This window comes from Lingula anatina, chromosome 10 (genome assembly GCF_051362555.1).
Source record: "Lingula anatina isolate TDL-2025a chromosome 10, LinAna3.0, whole genome shotgun sequence".
Classification (NCBI taxonomy): Eukaryota; Metazoa; Brachiopoda; class Lingulata; order Lingulida; family Lingulidae; genus Lingula; species Lingula anatina.
The window spans coordinates 20,042,775-20,065,515 of NC_141776.1; the positions used below are offsets into that span (position 1 = coordinate 20,042,775).

The 22,741-nt window shown below is 38.5% G+C and overlaps 3 protein-coding genes across 4 annotated transcripts in view; all 3 read left to right on the forward strand.

The window, feature by feature from the left end:
• Nucleotides 1–322: 322 nt before the first annotated feature.
• On the forward strand, nucleotides 323–2,619 carry LOC106161406 (basic phospholipase A2 RVV-VD-like). Its single transcript, XM_013538352.3, has 4 exons — nucleotides 323–481; nucleotides 1,217–1,403; nucleotides 1,668–1,774; nucleotides 2,361–2,619. Exons 1-4 carry the CDS (start codon nucleotides 451–453, stop codon nucleotides 2,480–2,482), a joined length of 447 nt encoding a protein of 148 aa, XP_013393806.2. The 5' UTR covers nucleotides 323–450; the 3' UTR covers nucleotides 2,483–2,619.
• Nucleotides 2,620–3,952: 1,333 nt separating this feature from the next.
• LOC106154891 (sushi domain-containing protein 2-like) overlaps nucleotides 3,953–22,741 on the forward strand; it is a 28,535-nt gene continuing 9,746 nt past the window's right edge. Inside the window, exons 1-3 of one of the 2 annotated variants that reach the window (XM_086997351.1) lie at nucleotides 3,953–4,272; nucleotides 21,893–22,201; nucleotides 22,461–22,598. In XM_086997351.1, coding sequence (XP_086853477.1) covers nucleotides 4,051–4,272; nucleotides 21,893–22,201; nucleotides 22,461–22,598 — 669 coding nt within the window. In that variant the 5' untranslated portion in view covers nucleotides 3,953–4,050. Of the gene's footprint in view, nucleotides 4,273–17,482; nucleotides 17,756–21,892; nucleotides 22,202–22,460; nucleotides 22,599–22,741 lie in introns of those variants that run through there. The other variant, XM_086997350.1, reaches the window with a different exon arrangement.
• Nucleotides 6,915–15,113, forward strand: LOC106161451 (sushi domain-containing protein 2-like). Its single transcript, XM_013538407.2, has 15 exons — nucleotides 6,915–7,208; nucleotides 7,414–7,551; nucleotides 8,015–8,177; nucleotides 8,642–8,893; nucleotides 9,113–9,260; nucleotides 9,457–9,660; nucleotides 9,913–10,326; nucleotides 10,577–10,845; nucleotides 11,342–11,485; nucleotides 11,877–12,038; nucleotides 12,288–12,419; nucleotides 12,639–12,764; nucleotides 12,938–13,198; nucleotides 13,479–13,658; nucleotides 14,199–15,113. Exons 1-15 carry the CDS (start codon nucleotides 6,993–6,995, stop codon nucleotides 14,390–14,392), a joined length of 3,003 nt encoding a protein of 1,000 aa, XP_013393861.2. The 5' UTR covers nucleotides 6,915–6,992; the 3' UTR covers nucleotides 14,393–15,113.

Below are 22,741 nucleotides of genomic sequence, written 5' to 3' on the forward strand. Positions count from 1 at the left end.
GTCAGTACCTTAAGTAGACTATGGGGAAATAACATCACTGGTGACCAGGCAATTAACATACCCTGTGTATTACCTGTGTTTTACCTATGTACACTCCGTAGGCACTGCTATACTAATAGGATATGATACTGTTACATACACCTAGCTATACACATCCTTAATCATATCATCACGTCACATTACTCGTAGCCACTCGGTGAATATATCTTGTGTTTTATTTCACTTTAATTCTAAGAATAATCCACAAAATGTTGGGCTAGGCAGCCTTAATAGATGATGTGACAAAATAAGGTCCGGTTACAAATGGTGGATCTGATGAATGTTAGGTGAATACATAACTGCGGTGAACATCACGTTGTCCCGCTGAGTGATATAAATGTGCCAATCTACACTGCGCTTTAATTGACATAAAATTAAAATTACAGTAAGTGAGCTCAAAGACCGAGAGAAATGAAAACAGCATTGACGATATTCACTATAGGTAAGTTAGTGTGGAAAACAATTGGTGTTGACTTCTTCAGTCTCATTATTAGATTTTTTAATTTTTTAATTAAACTTAATGACCGTTTGATTTATCATTGTTTGATAATAATAATAATAATAATAATAATAATAATAATAATAATAATGAGATATTTTTACCAGCACTGTCGTCTGAGCGTTGTGTACCATATGGTGATTAATTAATCAAACTAGTTCGAAAATGTACAAGTACCTTCTAAAATTACGAATTAATCTTAATCCCAAAGCATGCAAACTGAAATCACCAGTTCCTAGGGGAGTACTTAGAATAAGTAAAATGAAACTACATTGTCGTTTGAGGTGTAAGTATTTTTATTCCAATGTGTGCAACATAATATAAGTCAATTTCAGTGTTGAAGGATTAAAAGTTAAGTTTTAAGATTTGTTTTTAAAATGACAAGAACCAGTGAAACAGCTGAACACATGTGCAGCGGCCGCTCACTCCAGATACTACGGACTGTGATGGTAAAGACACAGCGGTCTTTATGATACTAGTGTTTTGCATCATTTAAACTGAAGAAATATAAACTGAAGAAAAGGTGGACACTGAAAAAACTGAACAAGCGTGATTAAGTGGGGCTAAATGTAAGCAAAATAAGTGCGTGTGTGTGTGTGTGTGTGTGAGAGAGAGAGAGAGAGAGTTTTATACTCTTTATTGTCTTGCAATATTATGGAATTATTTTATTATTTGCAGCGTTTGGTGCATGCTTCCTGTACATCAGCCTGACTCGTGGTGAAGTTCACCCTCGTCCAAAGAGAAACGTGTTCCAGTTTGCTACTATGATCATAGCAACCACAGGGAGGAATCCCTTTGACTACAACGGCTACGGCTGCTGGTGTGGTCTGGGGGGGAAGGGAAAACCCAAGGACGAGGTGGACAGGTGAGAGAGAGAGAGAGACAGCGTGTTCGTGTGTGTGTGTGTGTGTGTGTGTGTGTGTGTGTGTGTGTGAGAGAGAGAGAGTGCGTGTCCGTGTGTGTGTGTGTGTGTGTGTGTGTGTGTGTGATAGAGGGAAAGAGAGAGAGAGAGTGCGTGTCCGTGTGTGTGTGTGTGATAGAGAGAAAGAGAGAGAGACACAGGTGGGAGAGAGAGACATTGTTTATTATTTTGGCTATACGGTGCCATTAACAATTATTTTCCTTCAAGGTGTTGTCAGGTCCATGACTACTGCTACAAGGCGCTGTATGACCGGGGATGTTTTAGTCCTGTGTTGAACGGGTATAAGTACACGCTGGAAGAGAACATCATCTGTCGTAAGTTACCTTATTCTGCTCCCGTTAGCTAGGAAATGTATCTGTTTATCTCACGTGTATCACACCTGGCACTGGGACTGGCAAACCTGGATGCCAATTGTTTGCTGTGTAAATTCTTACCTTCATGTTGCTTTCTCCGATTGTCGGATCGCCATTACACATAGCTTGTCAAGGTTTTGCACAAATTTAGATATAAGGGCAAACGTAAGAAAAGAAATTCTGTTTTTATAAACTTATCCCCATTTCCTCGAAATCATTTGTCTTGCACATTGCTTATCTTGCTTGTGATATTTATCTTTTGTCATTCGATATGCTAATTTCACGGGAGACTGTAAATTCAACCTAACACACCTGCAAGATATCTCACACCTTGATTAGATGGCAACATAAACAATATGAAATGAAAGGAGGTTATCAGCTGTGCATACACCCACGTGTCCCTCCCCCCCCCTCCCTGTATTCTCTACCGGCTACTTCTACGCAAACGTGCCCCACTCACCTTCCCACTCGTGCTCCCCTTCCTACTCCTCAGCTAAATCCTGGATTAGACACTGTGTATTAAATATTGGATCCCTTTCTCTTTCAGGTAAGGACAAAAACGACGATTGTGAGCAGGGAGGGTGTGAATGCGACAGAGAAGCAGCGCATTGCTTCGGCAATAACACCTACCACAAACAATACAAGCGCTGGCCACAGAGACGTTGCTAATGCTGCACACAGACAAGACAAGACCAACAGGGCGTCCTGTCCGCGGAAAGACGTTATGAATTATCTCGCATTTTGCTCTAAATTATTGTTCAGTGTGTATTATTTAAAATAAAATATAACTTCAAAATAAGATAAAACGCTCTTTTTTTTTTTACAAATATTTTGTATTTTGGGAAAGTTTTGTAAGATAACAAAATGTGGTGAAGTATCCCTAAAATTGGGTACAAATGGTAACCCATTTGTGACCTATTCTGAAAATTCAAGTAAAAAAAAAAATCAAAATCCATCGATAACTTATTGATTTAGGCTGCTGTTGAACAGACAGACACACAAAACGAAACCAAAAAACATAAAAGTATCAAGGAAGCAGCAATAATGGTGGTGGCCATACTTTAGTACTCTATTTCTATCCTTATGCCCGCGACCAGGAAAATTTTTTTAGGACAACATTTTTTCAGAGTGTGTGTATTTAGTAGTCCGATATGGCTATTTTTTTTTTTTTTTTTTTTTAATAAATTTTCGATTTGATTTTTTTTTTTTTTGAAATGTAACTGTTACATGATGATTCTAAAAAAACTGACAAAATCAAGGTGTCGTTATATCTAAAATTCAGGCTTATCAAAATTTTTATGAGGACCATAACATCCTGACTCGGACCCCCCCAAATTGGGAAAATGGTGGCCCGAATGGTCAGTAAGCTTAAAACGTTTCTGGCACAGACTGGCAAGATTTCCTGCATAAGGCGGTGTCTAGATTCGTTTCAAATAAATGTTTTTAGCCAACTCTGGGATTTAAACTGTTTGATTTTTCCAGCTTGCCATGTAATGCCTACCCCCCCCCCTCTCTCTTTCTCTCTCTCTCTCTCTCTCTCTCTCACACACACACACACACACACACACACACACACACACACACTGTTAGTCATAATAGTGCGGTGGCTGTTAATGTGGCTGTACCTTCTTCAGACCCAGATAGATAAAACTTTTTTACTTTCTATGCTCTGGTTTACACATTGCCAATCAAATCCTATGCAAACCGCTGTCCTTACTGGGGTCATGTATACATGTGTACACAAACCCACATCTCGCACAGAGACGAGACCCGGGACCACCGCCATCTTGATAGCTGTAGTTATTGGAGCTGGATTAATGCAGGACAGTGAAGTGGTGCTGGAATACCCCAGCTTCAGTGAAATGGCAGACAGATGATATTTGGAAAATAAAATAAAATAAAATAAAATAAAATAAAATAAAATAAAAAGAAGATGATTAGATGAATTTAAAAAACTTTATAGAAAAACACTAACCGATTAAGGACTGAGATGCATCAGAAAACAAAACATTTACGGTACTACGGGTTAAACTGCCTTAGTGTCTGCATTATGCTCTATTCTGCTACTGACACTGCTACATTATGACATCATGACGAACGCTCATACACATAGTTATCAGTTATGACACTGGGCCTTTCATCTTGCGCAATCATCTCTACCTGACCTCGCGCTCCTTCTGATAAGTAAATTTGCCGTCAACAGCGCCTCTAAAACTTCCTTATCCAGGTGAACCAACATGGCAGACCCTGTGGCGTGGTCACGCGTCATCTTTTGTTTTGTCGGGGTTGCTTTGACACAACTAGCTGATGGTCAAACACAAGTTTCTAATGATCTCCTTTTTCCGTACGGCAATGCCAGCGGAGATAGTGTGGTGCCTGTTAACGATGACGGGAGCTCGGAAGAAATTCAGCTGCAGATTATCTTTCCTTATTTTGATCGTCCGCATTCATCCTTGTATGTAAGTAGATTGCTCAGGAGTAATACATTATTTTGTAGTAATTACTGATATTTAAGTTGATTGTATGCTTGTATGTAAGTAAGTAGTAATAACCGATATTTACCGGGGTATACCGATATTTAAAAGGGTATTAAGATATCAGTATGGTTTTTGCCATTTGCAAACTTTGGTTACAATTAATACCAAAGTGAAAGAAACATACACCGCTGTGAAAATGTATTTCAACATGCTTTATGTCCATTTTATTTATGTGACCATTAAATTATAATAACTGCATAACCATATATTACTTGTTAATTATTCTCAGAATAGTAGCAAATTTCAACATTAAATTTGGACTCCGAAAGAAAGGCCAGGGAATAACATGTCATGTGCTATGAAAATCTGCCAAACTGTTATGTTTTGTTACTTCGTAGGACCGTATATATCTTCACCACAGTTAGGAGATAAGCCGTATAAAACACCATTTCCATTTGTTTTGATTTTTTTGTGACAAATAGCTTAATGTATCTACAAATTTCTTAAGTCATATTAAAATTATATTTACCTGTGGAAAATACACAACACAACGTGAAATTGAAATATAACTAAATTTGTTTAACTACACATTTCCCACCAATCACGTAGCGCTGTCTCCAAAATAATTGACATTTTACAGTTAATTGATAAGATAACCGTGATAAGCACGTAGACTATTCTGTATCTCAAAGTTTAAAGAGGCAGAATATGGCAGTGTAAATATAATGAAAAGATACTTTATCAAAACATTTTAGTCTGTGGTGATATTTCAAACCCAACTGTTCAGTCTAAAAAGCTGTGTAAAACAATACATTTTGCACAGCATTTTATCTTTTAAAAGCTAAGTTAAAACGGTGTACACATTCCTTCTTCATACCTGTAAACAAGACAATGAACTGTGAAAATGTACAGAGACAAATAATGATAATATCATACATATTTAACTATAAGTTACACAAATAAACAAATCATCCAACTTTCAAGCACACTGAAATTAATCTTATCTGTGAGATATAATCCATTAACTCTACTCAGTGGGAGCACCTAACTGTTATTTTCCATTCTGGTAAAAAGAAATTTCTTTTGTGTTGGAAATAATAGCATTTCCTGGAAGAAACTGAAAAAAGCTATAGGGCTTTGATTCTCAATCAAATGAAAAGAAGCCTATTTTAGTCTGAAAAATGAGCTGTCACAGTAATATCCTAATTTCTAGTTGTTGTTGGCCTCTCACCAGGGTGAAGTAGCACGGGTTGTCTGATGTATCACGTTTAATGTGACAAATTACCAAAGATCGCGTCTTATCGTTATTGAGGTTCGCGGGGACAAAATACATTGATTGTATCTGGGCCATTTACACATCTTTTACTGGATCTACTGCCCTAATTAGATTGCGTTTAGTCAATAAGTGAAAAAGTTGGCTGCAATTCTTTATACATGAATACGCGATTTTAAGTGTAAGGGTTTTGTTAAAACCCGGCTTATCACGCATTTTTGGGTAATCGCGCATTGTTTGAGATTCGTGGCACACCAGGAGAGCCCAATAAGGTTGCTTTCACAACCAGTTGGTCCGTTGTCTAACCAGTCCGCGGATCAAATATGGCGCGCATTTGACAATGGATTACCGCCACCGCAGTCCTTTCAGGGGCAGAACAATTAAATCACGGCATGCTTTCAAGCACCATACTTGTTCCGAGAACTAGTTAATCCGCGAAACAACTGGTTGTGAACTTGGTGTAAGTATCATAGTGTAAACGAAACTTTAAGTAGTATAGCCAACTGTTGTCAAGCCGTGTCCAGATTCTAGTGTATTGGAGTGCGCATTAAGGGCTTTCGTGAAGTGTGCACACGCTGTCATTTTAGATAAAGATAAAACTTATTTATCAAATTTAATGAATAAGTATAATGATGTGAACCACGTTGAAGTCCCAAAGGTAAAGACTTAAGGTTATACAAATAACACAAGCATGACGCTAGCCTTGTTATAAATACAATCTAATTCAAAAATAAATTTCATATCATTACATTAAACTATTTATTGACTTTACACTTTGACCAGTCAAAATTAGAAAGTTATGCACCAAGAACGGAAAACTGTATTGGAGCGTAGGATGCACAAAAATTCAGTGGCCGTTCCTTATTATTTGCACAAACCACCGAAATAATTATTACATATGTATGATCTTTTAGATAAGTTAACAAATAATTTCATGAGACGAAATGTGTCATAACTGTTGTGATGACAGTTAAGTAATATAACCAGAGACACATTATATTGGAAACCACTGTCTTAGTTCCTGTCGCAATATTTGTCTTATTTCAATTCAACAGGGGCCTGTTCCGTAAAAGAATTATGGTCCGAAAATTGGTCTATAGTTTTGGACCAATATTTAGGGTACTTTATTCCTGCACATCGTAGTAGTACTGGTAATTCCATCATCAAGCAGAGGAGATTTATTTCGCCTTTTCTATAAAAAGAAAGACATTGCCAATGTTTCAGAACAATAGTTATTTTATTTGTGACTGCTATGGATTTATTTTGAACAGAAATAGCACAAATGTTGGATCCCAAAGTTTAGAAAAAAATGGGCTGAAGTTCTTTCATTATACCATGATTCCAGGTAAACACCAATGGTGCCATATCATTTCTGCAGCCTATCAGACAGTACACGCCCGATCCATTTCCACTCCACAATTCACTGAGAATGGTTGCTCCTTTCTGGACCGACGTGGACACCAGGATTAATTCTGGTCGTGTCTTCTACAGGGAGGTTACATCAGCAACAGACCCGGGACTAATGCAAAGATTTAACGTAATCATACATAATGCCTTCCCAGCCGTTCGAAAGCTGTCGGCTACGTGGGCATTTGTTGCCACGTGGAACAATGTCACATATTTCGGTGGGGATCGATATACTCCTGTGAGTGTTTTCTTTTTCCTTTTTCTCTAAGTAGATATTGTTACTATTTTTCTCCGTCTTTCACTTGACTCAACCGTTCCCCTTATCCCGGCACACTTTCAGTACTTCTGTATCCCAAATGATTTCTCGTTCCCCATCCATTGAATGTTTCCCCTGACACTGTTCAAAAACCTCTTCACCTTAGTGGCATATGTTTTAATTTTAGACAAACACATTCCAAGCAGTGTTGGCGACCAACGGGAGACACTCGTTTGCCATCTTCAACTACGCTCGGATAACCTGGACAACTGGAACTGCTAGTGGCGGGGATAGTAGAACAGGTCTGGGAGGCACACCAGCACAGGTATGTACATCTTCCTCTCTCTTTCAAAAGCTCTGTGCAGTGTTTGTTTAATTTTCGACTTTGCCGAAACAAGCTGGACAACAAGAACTGTTACACCTAAGGATGGAGAAAGCAGAAGCAGCCTGGAGGCACGGTCGATCCTCTGTCATCACTCAGATATGTGCCCTTTGATATGTCATCCCACCTAAAGTGAAGAAGAAGGCGGTGGTCATAGTAGTCAGAATAGATATGTCATAACTTCTACCCATGGCCCATCTGAGATTTTGCAGTTGAAGTGGAAACTACATGTAGATTAAAAACAATGTTAGTTGCCCTTTTTTCGTTGATGTTTGTGTGTAAAAAGCATTTTCAAACACCGAAGAGGGCGCCATGGGTCCCTTAAACCAAGGTAACTGTAATGGTACTGTACATAGGCAAAAAATACAAACTCTTCAGTAATACAAAGCCAACTTTGTAACTTCAGGCTGGTTTCGACTCGGGTGATGGTGAAAACTACTTTGCGATGAATGAATCTCGCACGGACGCCATAGTTAACATCTCCAGCACAAGTAGTGTCCAGACTCCCGGACGCTGGGTCTTCCAAATAGACAAAGCTAAAGTGGAGAAAGGAGGGTGCAATACAGAGGGTAAATAGACAAAGCTAAAGTGGAGAAAGGGGGTGCAGTACGGAGGGTAAATAGACAAAGCTAAAGTGGAAAAAGGAGGTGCAATACAGAGGGTAAATAGACAAAGCTAAAGTGGAGAAAGGAGGGTGCAATACAGAGTGTAAATAGACAAAGCTAAAGTGGAGAAAGGAGGGTGCAATACAGAGGGTAAATAGACAAAGCTAAAGTGGAGAAAGGAGGGTGCAATACAGAGAGTAAATAGACGAAGCTAAAGTGGAGAAAGGAGGGTGCAATACAGAGGGTAAATAGACGAAGGTAAAGTGGAGAAAGGAGGGTGCAATACAGAGGGTAAATAGACAAAGCTAAAGTGGAGAAAGGAGGGTGCAATACAGAGGGTAAATAGACGAAGCTAAAGTGGAGAAATGGGGTGCAATACTGCCTGTATGTATTCACACCATAATTAAAGCAACGTCTTTATCTTCCAGGCACTTTGGTGATTTCTCCCGTCAGAGGAAACATTCTCGGAGGAGAGGAGATCTTGTTATCTGGACCTTGTATTGATTCGGAAGAACATGATATCGTGTGTAAATTTGGTGACGTCAAAGTGGAGGGAAAATACCACAAAGACATGACAGCCAAGTGTATTACTCCGCCACTCTTTGTCATGGGGAGAGCAGATGTACAGCTTTCCATCAATGGGGGCACCGATTTCACACATAAAGGATTTTTTATACCAGGTGATTTTTTCAATTAGAGTATTGTTAATTAAGGGATTAACAGCAACTAATATCCAATGATTACCTTTCGAACGTGAAATTATTATCCGTTAAGTTAAGTAGAGATAAAATTCAAGATACTCCAATACTCATGTCGCAGGTTTACATTATTATTTTTGGACACAAGTGCTTTGAATTTTAATAACATAAACGTTATCAACATTCATTGTAAAATTTCAGAATACAACGAGGCATTTTCTAAAGTTACACGTACTGACCATACAAAATGGCGCGAAAGTGGTCCATACTACATAGAATGGACGCCAGAGCAGGTTCTAGATGGTGCAAAGAACGCAGAAAATGTGGACATAGATCTTCTTGCATTTGGGTAGGTGGTTAAGAATGAAAAATGTCGAATGTTATCGTCAAAGTAGCGATTAAGATCACCAAAAGAATTTGGGATAACATTTGTTAAAATATTACCACCTTAATTCTGTTCGCAAATCTTGCAGATATTTTCACCTACTCTAGTATGCATCGTATTTGCTTTTCAAATGAACCAAAAAGCTATTGCAATATTTCAGAGAGCCGAAAGATGGCGCGATGGAAAAAAACTGGTACACATTGGCTAAGAAGGTACCAAACAACGGTAAATTTGACCTGGGCACGGTCGCCGTGAAATTCAGAAAGACAGAGTTTATTGGAGCTGTGCGTATAACACGATCCCTCCCATTCTCAAACACAGTCTCTTACCCAAACCCATGTCAAGGATTTGAGAAAGAACACAAGCAAGTATACAATTGGCATGAAAGAGAAAAAAGTCTCGTTTTATCAACAGAATTAATTGCGGGCAATTTTAATTAATAACTTTTAATTTGGCAGAATTATTAAATAAGATTACTACGTATACCAATAATAAAAAAGGATAAAGCTTACAATAGTAAATAATTCATCGGGAAGTATCCAATTCGTCAATTGCAAGAAATGATAAACGTTAAACAGAACTCCGACCTAATCCTAATGCATGGTTTCCCCACCAGGTCGATATGTAGAAGGCCCGCCATATGGACAGATATCCACGTGCTTCAGTGGCACGCCTACAATCACCTAGCAACGGTACTGCAGGAGGGGAAGATCCCAAGCGGCTTTCTTAAAGAAACATTTTATCAAATACAACAACTCAATTTATTCGGCGGCACATGGGAAGATACCAAAAGGAACATCCACGAGCAGTCTCGTGCCATTAATTCCATCTGGTGTAGAAATTGGTACCAAAATGACAAATTCAAGTACGAAATATTGCCACAAGATCTCCCACCATGTCCCGTCACTTTACGTCAAGCCCTTCGAGACCGAGGCCGTTTCCATGCCGACCCGACATGTCACCGTGGAGACCCCAATGGTTGTAACTTACATCCGGGAGCTTTCCATTGCGTCCGCTCAAATGAATGCAGGTGGGATCTCAAATAATTTATTCAATTAAACAGTGGAAAAAAAAAAGAAATAAATAAGGCTGTAATCGAGTCTCTTCATCAAATGTTAAAGGCGGTATGCAAAAAGAAAGATGTCACGCACCTTACATACATTTGCTTGAAATATGAAAAAATAATAATTTTCAAAACTGGGAATTAATTGATTTCAATTATGTAGAATTACATGTACCCTGTCATTTAAAGGCCGCTATTTTTCCTATACCAATTTCAGTGGATCGGGAGCCGGCCAACAATGCTGCTATGATCAGCAAGGCAATCTCCTTAATGTGGCCGACAATCACGGCGGAGGAACCATGGATATATCGCACTACAAGGGATGTCGTTATCCGGCCGTGGTACCGTATATCAGTCACTTCTACACAGACTTACGTCCACACGCGTGGTGCTGTCACAGTTCTGGTGACAAGTCCCTGTGCTCGGAGACGTACATGGAGAGACGGCCCTCCCATGACGGCAGAGGGTACCAGCCGCCCAGACCAGGTAGGAAGTACTGGCGGTTCCAGATCTGTGTGATTTTGGAATAGGGGCCTTTGGAGAGATGGAGGGGGGGGGGGCAGGGAGCTCTATTACCTCTGCACCAACAGATATTGGTGTCAAGTGAAATACTTTGCTCTTGTGCTCTTGTTGTCCCCGTGAATTCCAAATTTGATTTTGTCCAATTTGAAATTGTCCATTTTGCATATTTATATTTTAGCCCCTTTGTTGTTTGGCATATTCATAATATAAGTGGGTCATATCTTTTTCTGTATAGGCTTAACGCTTAATCTTTGGGCAATGACAATCAGTAACCGTTTCACACATCATAGGTCATACTTTTACCTTGTCCTTAATTAGAAGTCCTACAGCAATAATAATTTAACCATAAAGTAATTATTGCTCATCAGTATCAGTAATTTACACGACCTCTTCACATTTTTCAACGTATTGGCAGTTGATAATATTAACAGGCAGTGATTTCAATGATTAAAAATTCCAGCCACTGGCTTTGGCGACCCTCACGTGGTGACACTGGACGGGCTGAGCTACACGTTTAATGGGATAGGAGAGTACAGCCTTGTAGAGAGCACGAACCAGACGTTCACGTGCCAGGGGAGGACCAAACAAGTTGACGGCCAGAACGGTGAGTGAAGTGATGAGGATGACACCGAATGCAAAACCCCCAAAATAAGCTAATGTTGGGAATGTTTGACCTCCATATGCATTGTACCAACATGTATATGTACGATTCATAAATTAAATGTAGCCTCTGATGTAAAGCTAAAAGAGACGTTGTCAAAATTGTCTATTACAAAGACTGCTCTTTACACTTGTTTACTTTTTTATTTCTGCAAAAGGAAGTGGAAGAAACCTATGTGACAGTCTTGTTTATATATGCTATTTTAGAATTTTGTGGTTTCCAAATTACATCACCTTGGGTTTTTTACAACATGATGGTCGATATATTACTAGCTTTGTAGATTACCTAAGATAAACTTAGATACGTCAGTGCCCCTCTTTCACTCTACCTCCAGGTGAGCAAGGCCTGGCGTCCGTGTGGACAGCACTGGCCATGTGCGGCCGCAACACCAGCAGGGTCCAGGTATCTTATAGTAAACTTTGGGGGATTGAGGTGTTCGTAGATGACGACATGATTGACTTTGATGAAGTAGGAAATATTGTCCCTGGCATAGAAGGTAGGTCTGGGCCTGAGTTTGGTCAGTTGTTGGTGTGGTAACTTTGTTTTGTCTTGGAAATGGTAGTGAACATCAGCTGATGGTTTGACATAGTTCCTCTAAAAGGTAATTGAGGATGTTTAGAAACGTTAGCTGAATACTATTTTGAAGTAGAATAAAGAAGATAAAAACCATTAACTAGAACCGGTATTGCATGGCGTTCCATTCCTATAATTATTATCATCAATATTTATACATGATGTTTTTCAGGCATTGAAATCGAAAAGGTGGCCAACGAATCAAAAGCCTATATAAGTTTTGAGGATGAACAAGTATTTGTTGATGTGCAGATTGCAAAGGGGGTTTTGAACTTTTTGCTCTACCTTCCCAATTATTTGAAGGGTACGTTGACGCTTTATACAATTATATATAACTATGAAAATTGATAATATACAGTTGTAAGCTGTAACTTATTTTAGTTAACATAATGCTCACTTTATTTTTTTTAAAAGTTAAATGTACTAATTTACATATCAAAGTTACGAAAGCAGTTAAGAAGCCGTTGTATTTAATTCAATTGAGGCGTAGATCCTTCATAACGACACGTTGTATTTGTTTCAGGGAACGTTAAAGGGCTCCTTGGCGTATGGAATGAAGACCCCGTAGATGACCTTCTCCCACGTGATGGACATGTGCTAAGCCCCAATGCATCACTTGAAGACATTCATTATAAATTTGGCGAAACGTGTACGTATTCGTCATCTTCATCCCAGTGATATCATGCTCCGACTGGTATATATCCATATATAATGATAGAAAAATAATAATAATAAACATTAAAAGATGATAATAATGATAAAGTGATATACCGGTATTATTTCTTTTACTTGACTATTTACAAAACAGCCTTTCCTTTGCAGGGCGCATCAGTGAAACGTCATCACTTTTCACTTACGGCATCGGTGAAAATTATGCGAGCCATCAAAATGAATCATTCGAACCCATGTTTGAACCTCCAAAACTCGAAAACGAGACTTTGCAGACCCAGATGGAGGCTGTGTGTGGGGAAAGCCTCGAGTGCATGTTTGATTTTACAATAACTGGAGGAAACGCTGAAATGGCCGCAGCGAGTAAAATGGTGATGGTTGAATATTCTGAAGCGGTCTCTGAAACTAAACCAGGTGAGCTAAAATTTTTATTTATAGGCAACGTATAACGAACAATGCAGAATACTTGTGATGATGGCTTCTTTCTGCAAATGATACACATGGATATTCCAATGCAATGTGATTCATGGATCCGTATTTTTATGAATGGTGGCTGAACATTAATATTTTAAAATAACCTTTTTTCACTCCTTAGATTTCATTTTGCTCTTCTATAAATATATATATGTATTACTTCATTTTAATCAAAATTATATGTACCCGTGCTATTTCTTTCAATTAAATCTTATTGCAGTTATTACCTGTGGTTTTCTGGCAACATCTACCAATGTTACAAAAGACAACGTCTCTACCCTGGCGGGCACCATAGTGACCTTGGCCTGCCCCGAAGGGTACGCCCTGATTGGCCAGAGTACCGTGAAGTGCCAGGATGATGGGACGTGGGACAGCTATGGCGACGCCAAGTGTAGGAAAGGTAGTTACAGTTATATCTGGACGGGGTTATAAATGTCCTTGTGTACTGTGTTATTAACCGTTACTATGTTATGGGAGAGAGCTTTTTCTTATTCCAGTTGAAAACTTTACTCTTATTTGATCACATTCAATCTTTCGATCTTCTTGTCGTATCTAAAAGGGGTCTTGCTGACTATTAGACAAAGGGAAAAGCATTTCGAGGCAAATCGTTTTGCATGGCAATTCCTTACTCAGAATTTATGTTGTGTACATGTACGAAATATGCATATATGCTAAAGGGGGAAAACAATGTGCACTTATACGGCAAATAAATACATTAACATGCAATTCAAAATTACATAAAAATCCGTATGATTTATCATATTATGTTTCAATATATAAATGCTCGTATTTCCAGCACATGTACCCGATATCTATAGTATATATACGTAGGTGTATACGCAGGCATGCAAAGATGATTTCCTTACATTATGTATATAGAGAATCCAAGTCAAGAATATGTAAAATGCACAGATTTTATGAAACTTGCTGTCTTTTCCAGCGAGTGAACTCAGCATGCTGACTACCATCGCCATCGCGGTCGGAGCAGCTCTGGGCGCCATTTTGTTGGTCATTTTTACTGTCGGCATTGTCTGCAAGGTACGGAAGAACAAGAATTCGAACAATAGAGAACCGCGCTCTTCACTTGGTCATGTAAACCAAATATACGAGACGACAGAGGACTACTGGAAATAAATAGCTCCACCGGTGACCTGTGGCACCTGCTAAACTGCCACTGCGTGTATTAATAATTACAATATGGCCATTTCTATCAATATTTTAGCCTGTTGGGCCAAAGAACATGATCAAAACTTAATACGTTTATTAAGCCAACACTAATGCAAACAGTATTATTCATTATCATTATTAATATTAATTTTTTGTGAATGGCCTAAGGTAGAATCGAGTTATATTTTGACGTAATATTGAGCCTACTGACCGTGTGGTGAAAGTGGTTCATTAATCGAGTCACTTGGATCCCATACCTTGATTTATACGATATTAGGGAAACGTTCATTTGCTTAAAACACATGGCGAGATATATACGTAGATGTATTGTTTTTATTTCCGGATCGATCGGGACATTAGCACGGGAGGTACAATCATTGCGTCATTAGGTATATTACAGATTTTAATATATCCACAAATATGATCTTCAATCAGAAAGATGGAGTTTTTAGAAGCCATATTTAGAATAGTTTAGAAACAGTTTAGAGGCCATGTCCTTTTTTAAAAATCAGTTACAAATTATCGTTGGATTTTAAGCACCAGCATTAGAGTAACGTTGTAGCACATTTACAAAATTCTCGTCACACGTGAAATTCTAGTATTAGTAGCATAACGAGGATAAGGCTTTTGGAACCAATTGTAAAGTACATTTAAGTCGTTGATAAATATATTAATTGTGAGAAATATCTGCACAGTTGTCTGTCTCTTGTTGATGCACCACACATCAGTCGTGGTATGGGGTGTAATGATTTGGCTATAATGGTGTACGCAAGTTGGTAGCGGCCAACGGGAATCTTAACACGCGCCAATATATAGTACTAGAAAGGAACGTATAAAAATTTGAAGAATATCTCTGAGGACCGTGAACACCCAGTTCTTATTCAGTATGATAACGTTATTCCACAAACAGACAACGCAACAAACCCGAACTAATGAAGTGAGAACCAGATCCAGAACCACCAATGACCAGTTCAGTTTCAAGATCAGAGTATCATTGGCGATGTGAGGGATGTCAGAGAGGGGAGTTTGCATGGATTACCATGCAAACAAAAATTATTCCATGTCATCAATATACCGGGCGTGGATTACCATCCCTCAGAAAACTGTACAGAACCTTTTGACTCCATGCACAGGCGCCTGAGGTGCGTTCTCCAATCCAGATGATACTGTACAAATTACTAAGATTTCTTTCTATGCACATTTTATTCATAAGTTCTACAACAAGTGAAATTCTGTGACAAAAACACTTCTAGAAGGTTATTAAACAGCCACTGGTCGATGACACTTCCATATCTGTTCTGGCGCCTATGACTCTCTCCTGATGGCCTTTTGCCCCCCCCCCCCCCTACAAATACCTTTCCCCCTTGCCCTGTCCCTCATTCGATCCCCTCAAACGTCACTCATGTCCTCGTCACTGCCTTTTCCTTGAATATTATTTTTATCATTTTAACTATTATTATCTTATTATCTTATATTATTTTCGTTGTTTTTATTATTTTTATAATTTAAATTCAAAGGTGAGCATGTAATGCCTTGGCAAATTGCCACCTGCAATTATACTGCAACGATATTTAACCTTCATGAGAATAAAGATGTTTAAAAAATAAGCATTTATTGAAAAGCACGCAGACCTAAATCTCGCGTGAGACAACAAGAGCTCAAAATAGCTTTAATGTATGCATCTACATCAGATTTGTTCACGAAGATGACGTTACTCTGGCCTAGATTATCAGATTGAAAGAAGTGATTATATGCAGCTATATAAATACAACAGAAGTGAAGCGTGGGTTTGAATTAAGTACAGCCCACTGCACACATATTGATGATAAAAATTCCTCTCTGTCTGGGTAACTGTTAGTGTTCCAGATTTTACCAGAGTAATAACTAATTAGTCTAACATGCATTTGTTTTCTCAAGTGTAGGATTAGCTGGTTGCTTCTGCGTCTTGTATGCTCCCACTCTCTTCTTGCGCCTTACTGTCTTGTAGACAATGACAGAGACGACAACAACCAGCAAGATGGCGCCAAGGGCCGATGCCATTTGAATAAATTAGAATTAATGTTATAAAATATAGCTATTTTCATCGCTATTTTGTATATTCTGAACTATTAATCATGTACATATGGTATCTGAAATAAAAAGCATTGTTTAGAGCAATGTACACCTTTGAGGTGATCATTTGTTAATAAAAGCACATTGATTTGTGGGTGGGACGTCGTATATTTTATAGGATAGACCACAAAATTAGATTTCAATGAACACGAAATAATTGTAAATGAGATGCAAAAAAATATTTAATTGTGTTTTCTTTAAGTCTATTTTCAGATTGATTGAGACTTTGAAAGGATAGTCCGTTGGTCTGTTGGTAAATGCCCGGATATAGAGTAAACAGCAGACGAGAGACGTGGCCAATCATCTAACAGCTTCCTTTCCAGATCTTGTACTTATCGTACTCCAAGTTCTCAGCGGTCATTTCCGCCGCAATATTTAATTGGAAATAAAAGAGTGGAGCCTATGGCAAACCCTTATTTTCACGAAATGTCCCGGGGCCTGCGTCATAAATGTTTAAGTTTTATCTATGGTTACACCTTTTAAACTGGATAGCCTATTAACTACATACAAACGCTTTGGTCTAAGACGGTTATAGTACCTACTACAGACTGCCTTACTTTAATATCATAGTCAAAGGATAATTTGAGGATATTTCATGTTGATGCTTTGTAGCACGTGTTCTACAAAAAAAGTCCCCAGTTGATAGATGGTCGGCACTGGTCAATGCCGACTTCTTTTTTAGGGCGATGGTGAAATATCCCAAATCCAGGGATAAGATAGGAAAATAATACATAAACAATAGGATAAAAAGATAAGATGACTAAATGAATCAGTAAAAACCAAACCTTAGAAAAAATCTAAATAGATTAAAGATTAAACTTCATCACAAAAACCAAAATATTACCATACCATGCATTAATATGTTGCTGGCATGGCAACAGTATGACATCATGAGTCAGACCGCGCAATTATCTCTACCTGACCTCAAGCTCCTTCTGATAAGTAAAGTTACCGTCAACAGCGTCTTCCAAAACTTCCTGATCCAGGTGAACCAACATGGCAGACCCTGTGGCGTGGCCGCGCGTCATCCTTTGTTTTGTCGGGGTGGTTTTGACACAACTAGCTGATGGTCAACCACAAGTTTCTAATGATCTCCTTTTTCCGTACGGCAACGCTAGCGGAGATAGTATGGCGCCTGTTAACGATGACGGAAACTCGGAAGAAATTCAGCTGCAGATTATCTTTCCTTATTTTGATCTACCGCATTCCTCCTTGTATGTAAGTAGATTGCGCATGAGTAATACATAATTTTGTAGGAATAACCGATATATACCTGGGTAAACCGATATTTGAAAGAATATTAAAATATCAGTATGGTTTTTTGCAATTTGAAAACTTAGGTTACAATTAATACCAAATTGAAAGAAACATACAGCACAATAAAAATGTACATGTATTTCAATGTGCTTTATGTCCATGATATATATATATATATATATATATATCACCATTAAATTACAAGAACTGCATATCCATTGTAAATTAAACATTATTCTCAAAATAGTAGCAACTTTCAAAATTTAGTTCGGACTCCGAAAGAAAGGCCAGGGAATACCATGTCATGTGATACTATAATCTGCCAAACTTTTATGTAACCCACCACCAGCCACATATCAAGTCTCTTCATTCCATATGACATTCTCCCGAGTTCAGATGATATTGTGTCACCTTTTTAAGAGTATGTGACATCGTCACATGAAAATTTTAGTGGGTTCATTTTCCGATTACTTTTCAAATATAACGAACAGTGGCCCAGCAAGCCTTGTGGGTCCATTTTTGATCTGTGCATACTGCAGAGGTCATTGGAACAGCTGTATATGAATCTGACATACACCGTTTTAGGGGCCAAACAGGCTCCATTCCCGGTTTTTGCTTACACGATTATTAGTCATTTCAATGTGTTGTGACATGAGTGTTGCAAAATCCAACTTGTGTACCTGCTGTTTTCATGTAACATATGAGAATTTTGACTCTATTTTTAAGACCCAGTCATGCTTTTCTCATAATACGGCCCAGCAAGCTTTGCGGGTCCATCTCTACATTTGTTGAAATCAGGAATATAAGGGGATCGGTTGTATTAGAACATACGTATGTAGGTTATCCCCGACTCTGCTTCTTCGTTCACGTTTTATTCTAGTCATTGATAACTATAAAACAGAAGGAAATTGCTCTTCCGCAGATAACCACTTAAAACTGTTAACTATAATACTAATCAACTAGTAAGGTGCAAGCTAGGATGGCATGGCAATTATAGAGAGTTCACTCTTCCAGCTGTTTTCAGCATATGGGAAAAACTGAACCTCCCCCCTTCCTTTGTTAAAAAAAAAAAAAAAAAAAAGGGGAGTAGGGGTTAGGTCACCCGCTAACAGCATTGACATGTCGGTACTTATGTAGATTTGTATTGAGAATCCTGCAATTAGCAATGCATCGGCCTCGCCTTTGCAATCAGACAAGCTGAATTGGATGCAATACTGTACATTATACTGAATCACTTCTTAGGGTAACTAGTGTTTTTGAATATTCGACATAGTGGGGGCCTCTTTGCAACCCCACAAATGAAATTTGTGCAAAATTGTTGGTAAATAATAACTTTTGCTGACTCGTCGGCCTCTTTGCAACCCCACAAATGAAATTTGTGCAAAATTGTTGGTAAATAATAACTTTTGCTGACTCGTCGCATCATAATTTTAGGATGATGAGTCTCATTGAATATTTGATATATAATTTTATCCCTTAGGCCATAACATTTAATACAGGCAACAATTTGCTACATTGTTATTATTGTTAAAACGATTAGGATAGAGGGGTTATAAAATAAAAGCGGCCTGGTTTGGCCAAATTACGAACAAACAATATTCCTTGTTACCTTCTTTCTTGCTATGAATGAGACTATAAAAGTTTGTGGTACACTGAGATGGAGGAGACATAAAATAATTGACATTTTACACTTTATTGATAAGATAACCGTTATAAGCACTTAGGCTTTCCTGTATCTCTAAGTTTAAAGAGGCAGTTTATGGCAATGTATATATAATGAAAATATACTTTATCAAACATTTTAGTCTGTGGTGATATTTCAAACCCAACTGTTCTGTCTAAAACGCCGTGTAAAACAATGCATTTTGCACAGAATTTTATCTTTTAAAAGCTTAGTTAAAACGGTGTACGCCTTCCTTCTTCATATCTGTACACAAGACAGTGTACTGTGAAATAAACAGAGATGAATAATGACAATAACATACTTATTTTTACAATCTATAATCTTTATTGAGCACTTGAATGTGTACAAGTTACATTTTACAAGCTCTCTACTCTTATCATAACATCTTTATAACAACTATAAAAATCTATACAAAACAGATATGGAATTATTACTGGGAAGTAGCACAGAATAAAACTACTATTGGTATTGATATTTTCAAACTTTCAGTTATATATATATATATATATATATATATATATATATATATATATATATATATGCTCTTAAGCATGTTTCACTTTTTGGGCTGCAGTTTTTCATGATCTGTTTTCTGCTCAGGAGGTATCATGGGTCTGCTTCCATCGTTACTATGTTCTTCACATTTCAGTGAAAATGAATTTCCGTTTCAATTCCATTACAGTGAGGGCCCATACGATTTTCAGTAGAGATTTTAGGAGAAGTATAGCTACCCCGTTAAGTCGTGATCACTAATCTGCATTTTCGCAATAGTCTATTTCTGATGGCGTGGCTTTCATTAAGAGACAGTTAATTCTAAGTTACACAAATAAACAAATCATCCAGCTTTCAAACACTGAAATAAATCTTATCTATGAGATATAATTCATAAACTCTACGTGGTGGAAGCACCCAACCGATAGTTCACATTCCGGCAAAAAGATATTTCCTTTGTGTTGGAAATAATAGCATTCACTGAGAATAATATAGGAGTCCAAGTGACTCCAAACTTGGAGTCCAGCAGTGTCACCATGACCCCATATTAAGGCATCTTTGTCTCCTTGGCACATTATGAAAAAAAAAACTTTAACAACAGTGCCAAGCAGGGAGATAACAGGTTCCGTTTATTAAAGAATGGCATGTCGCCGGACTGGTGTGAACCCACGTCCTCCCGCTCTGGAGGTGGACACTCTATCTACAAGGCCATCCGGTGTTGAAATAGCAATAACAAACAGTTTGTAAATCTGGTAATAAACAGCATGATATATATATATATACCACAAATGTACTAATGAGTGAGCATACCTCCCCAGTGACATGCATTGATGGGTCAAACCTACAACCTAGAAACAAAACCTGCTCACCTGTATACCAACATATCACAAAAAGGGTGTGGGCAACTGAAAGCCCGGGCCAGTAATAAGTGTACGAAAACCAACTATGGCCAATAAAGTAATGTTTATACTGACAAAGGATGGTGAAAACTGTTCTCTCCACGCCGCCTGCTCACTGCAATCATAAGTACTAAAACGAGGCTTACTGTCCAGCCAGCGAAAAGAGTCGATGAAAGGGGTCAGCCAGACACTGGCCCCCGGTAATTTGACTCTGATTTTAGAGTCAGATTGACTCCATGAGAGCCAGGGGGTGATTGACTCTGATAAAGGGGTCTAAGGACTGTGGTAGTGGGGTACTTTGACCCTTATATAGGAGTCAAATTGACTCCATGAGGTCAAGGGGTGCTGGACTCTGACTAGAAAGTCAAATGACTCCGATTTTATTCTCAGTGTTTCCCGGAAGATAGTGAAAACGGCCTTCATGCATGGATTCTCAATCAATTGAAAAGAAGCCCTTTCAAGTCAAAATAAAATATTCTTTATCATCCAAACCTCTAGTTGTTGTTGGCCACCCAACAGAGTGAAGTAGCACGGGAAGTCTGAAGTAACACGTTTGTTCTGACAAATTACCAAAGGTCGCGTCTTATCCTTATTGAGGTTTGCGGGGACAAAATACATTGTTTTAAAATACATTGATTTTAACACGTCTAACTGTATCTTCATAACCAGAGTCACACTGTATTGGAAACCACTGTCCTAGTTCCTGTCGCAATATTTGCCTTATTTCAATTCAACAGGGGCCTGTTCCTAAAAAGAATTATGGTCCGAAAATTGGTCTTTTGTTCCTTTTGTTGAACGGTATTTTGTTCCTGCACATATTAGTTGTACTAGTAATTCCATCAACTGGCAGAGAACATGTATTTCGCCTTTTCTATAAAAAGAAAGACATTGCCAATGTTTCAGAACAATAGTTATTTCTTTGTGACTACTATGAATTTATTTTGAACTGAAATAGAACAAACGTTGGGTCCCAAAGTTGAGAAAAAAATGGGCTGAAGTTCTTTCATTATACCGTGATTCCAGGTGAACACCAATGGTGCCATATCATTTCTGCAGCCTATCAGTCAGTTCACGCCCGATCCATTTCCACTACACACTTCACTGAGAATAGTTGCGCCTTTCTGGGCCGACGTGGACACCACAAGGAACACGGGTCGTGTCTTCTACAGGGAGGTTACATCAGCAACAGACCCGGATCTATTGCAAACAGTTGACGTTACCGTACAGAGTGCATTTCCAGCCTCTCGAAGACCGTCGAAATTTAGTGCCACGTGGGCTTTTGTTGCCACGTGGAACAATGTCACATATTTTGGTGGGAATCATTATACTCCTGTCAGTTAACTTCCTGTTTCTTTTAATCACAAAAAGAAAATTTGGAACAAGTTTTTAATTACTTTTTGGCCTTATTTAATTTGATGGGTAGGTTGTTACCAAGTAGATGGTGTCTAATTTAGTGCTAAAGTTGGCCTGACCTTGACCCCCTTTATCCTGACACCATTTCAGTGACTCTGCATTCTCGTTCCTCTCCCATCTGGTGTTTCCCCTGTCTTTGAAAACCTCGTCACCTGAGTGGCATATGCTTTAATTTTAGACAAACACATTTCAAGCAGTCTTGGCGACCAACGGGAGACATTCATTTGCCATCTTCAACTACGCTAAGATAACCTGGACAACTGGAATTGCTAGTGGCGGGGACAGGAGTACCGGTCTGGGAGGCACACCAGCACAGGTATGTACATCTCTCTCTCTCTCTCTCTCTCTCTCTCTCTCTCTCTCTTCAACTACGCTCAGATAATCTGAACAACTGGAACTGCTAGTGGCGGGGACAGAAGTACCGGTCTGGGAGGCACCCTAGCGCAGGTATTTACTTCT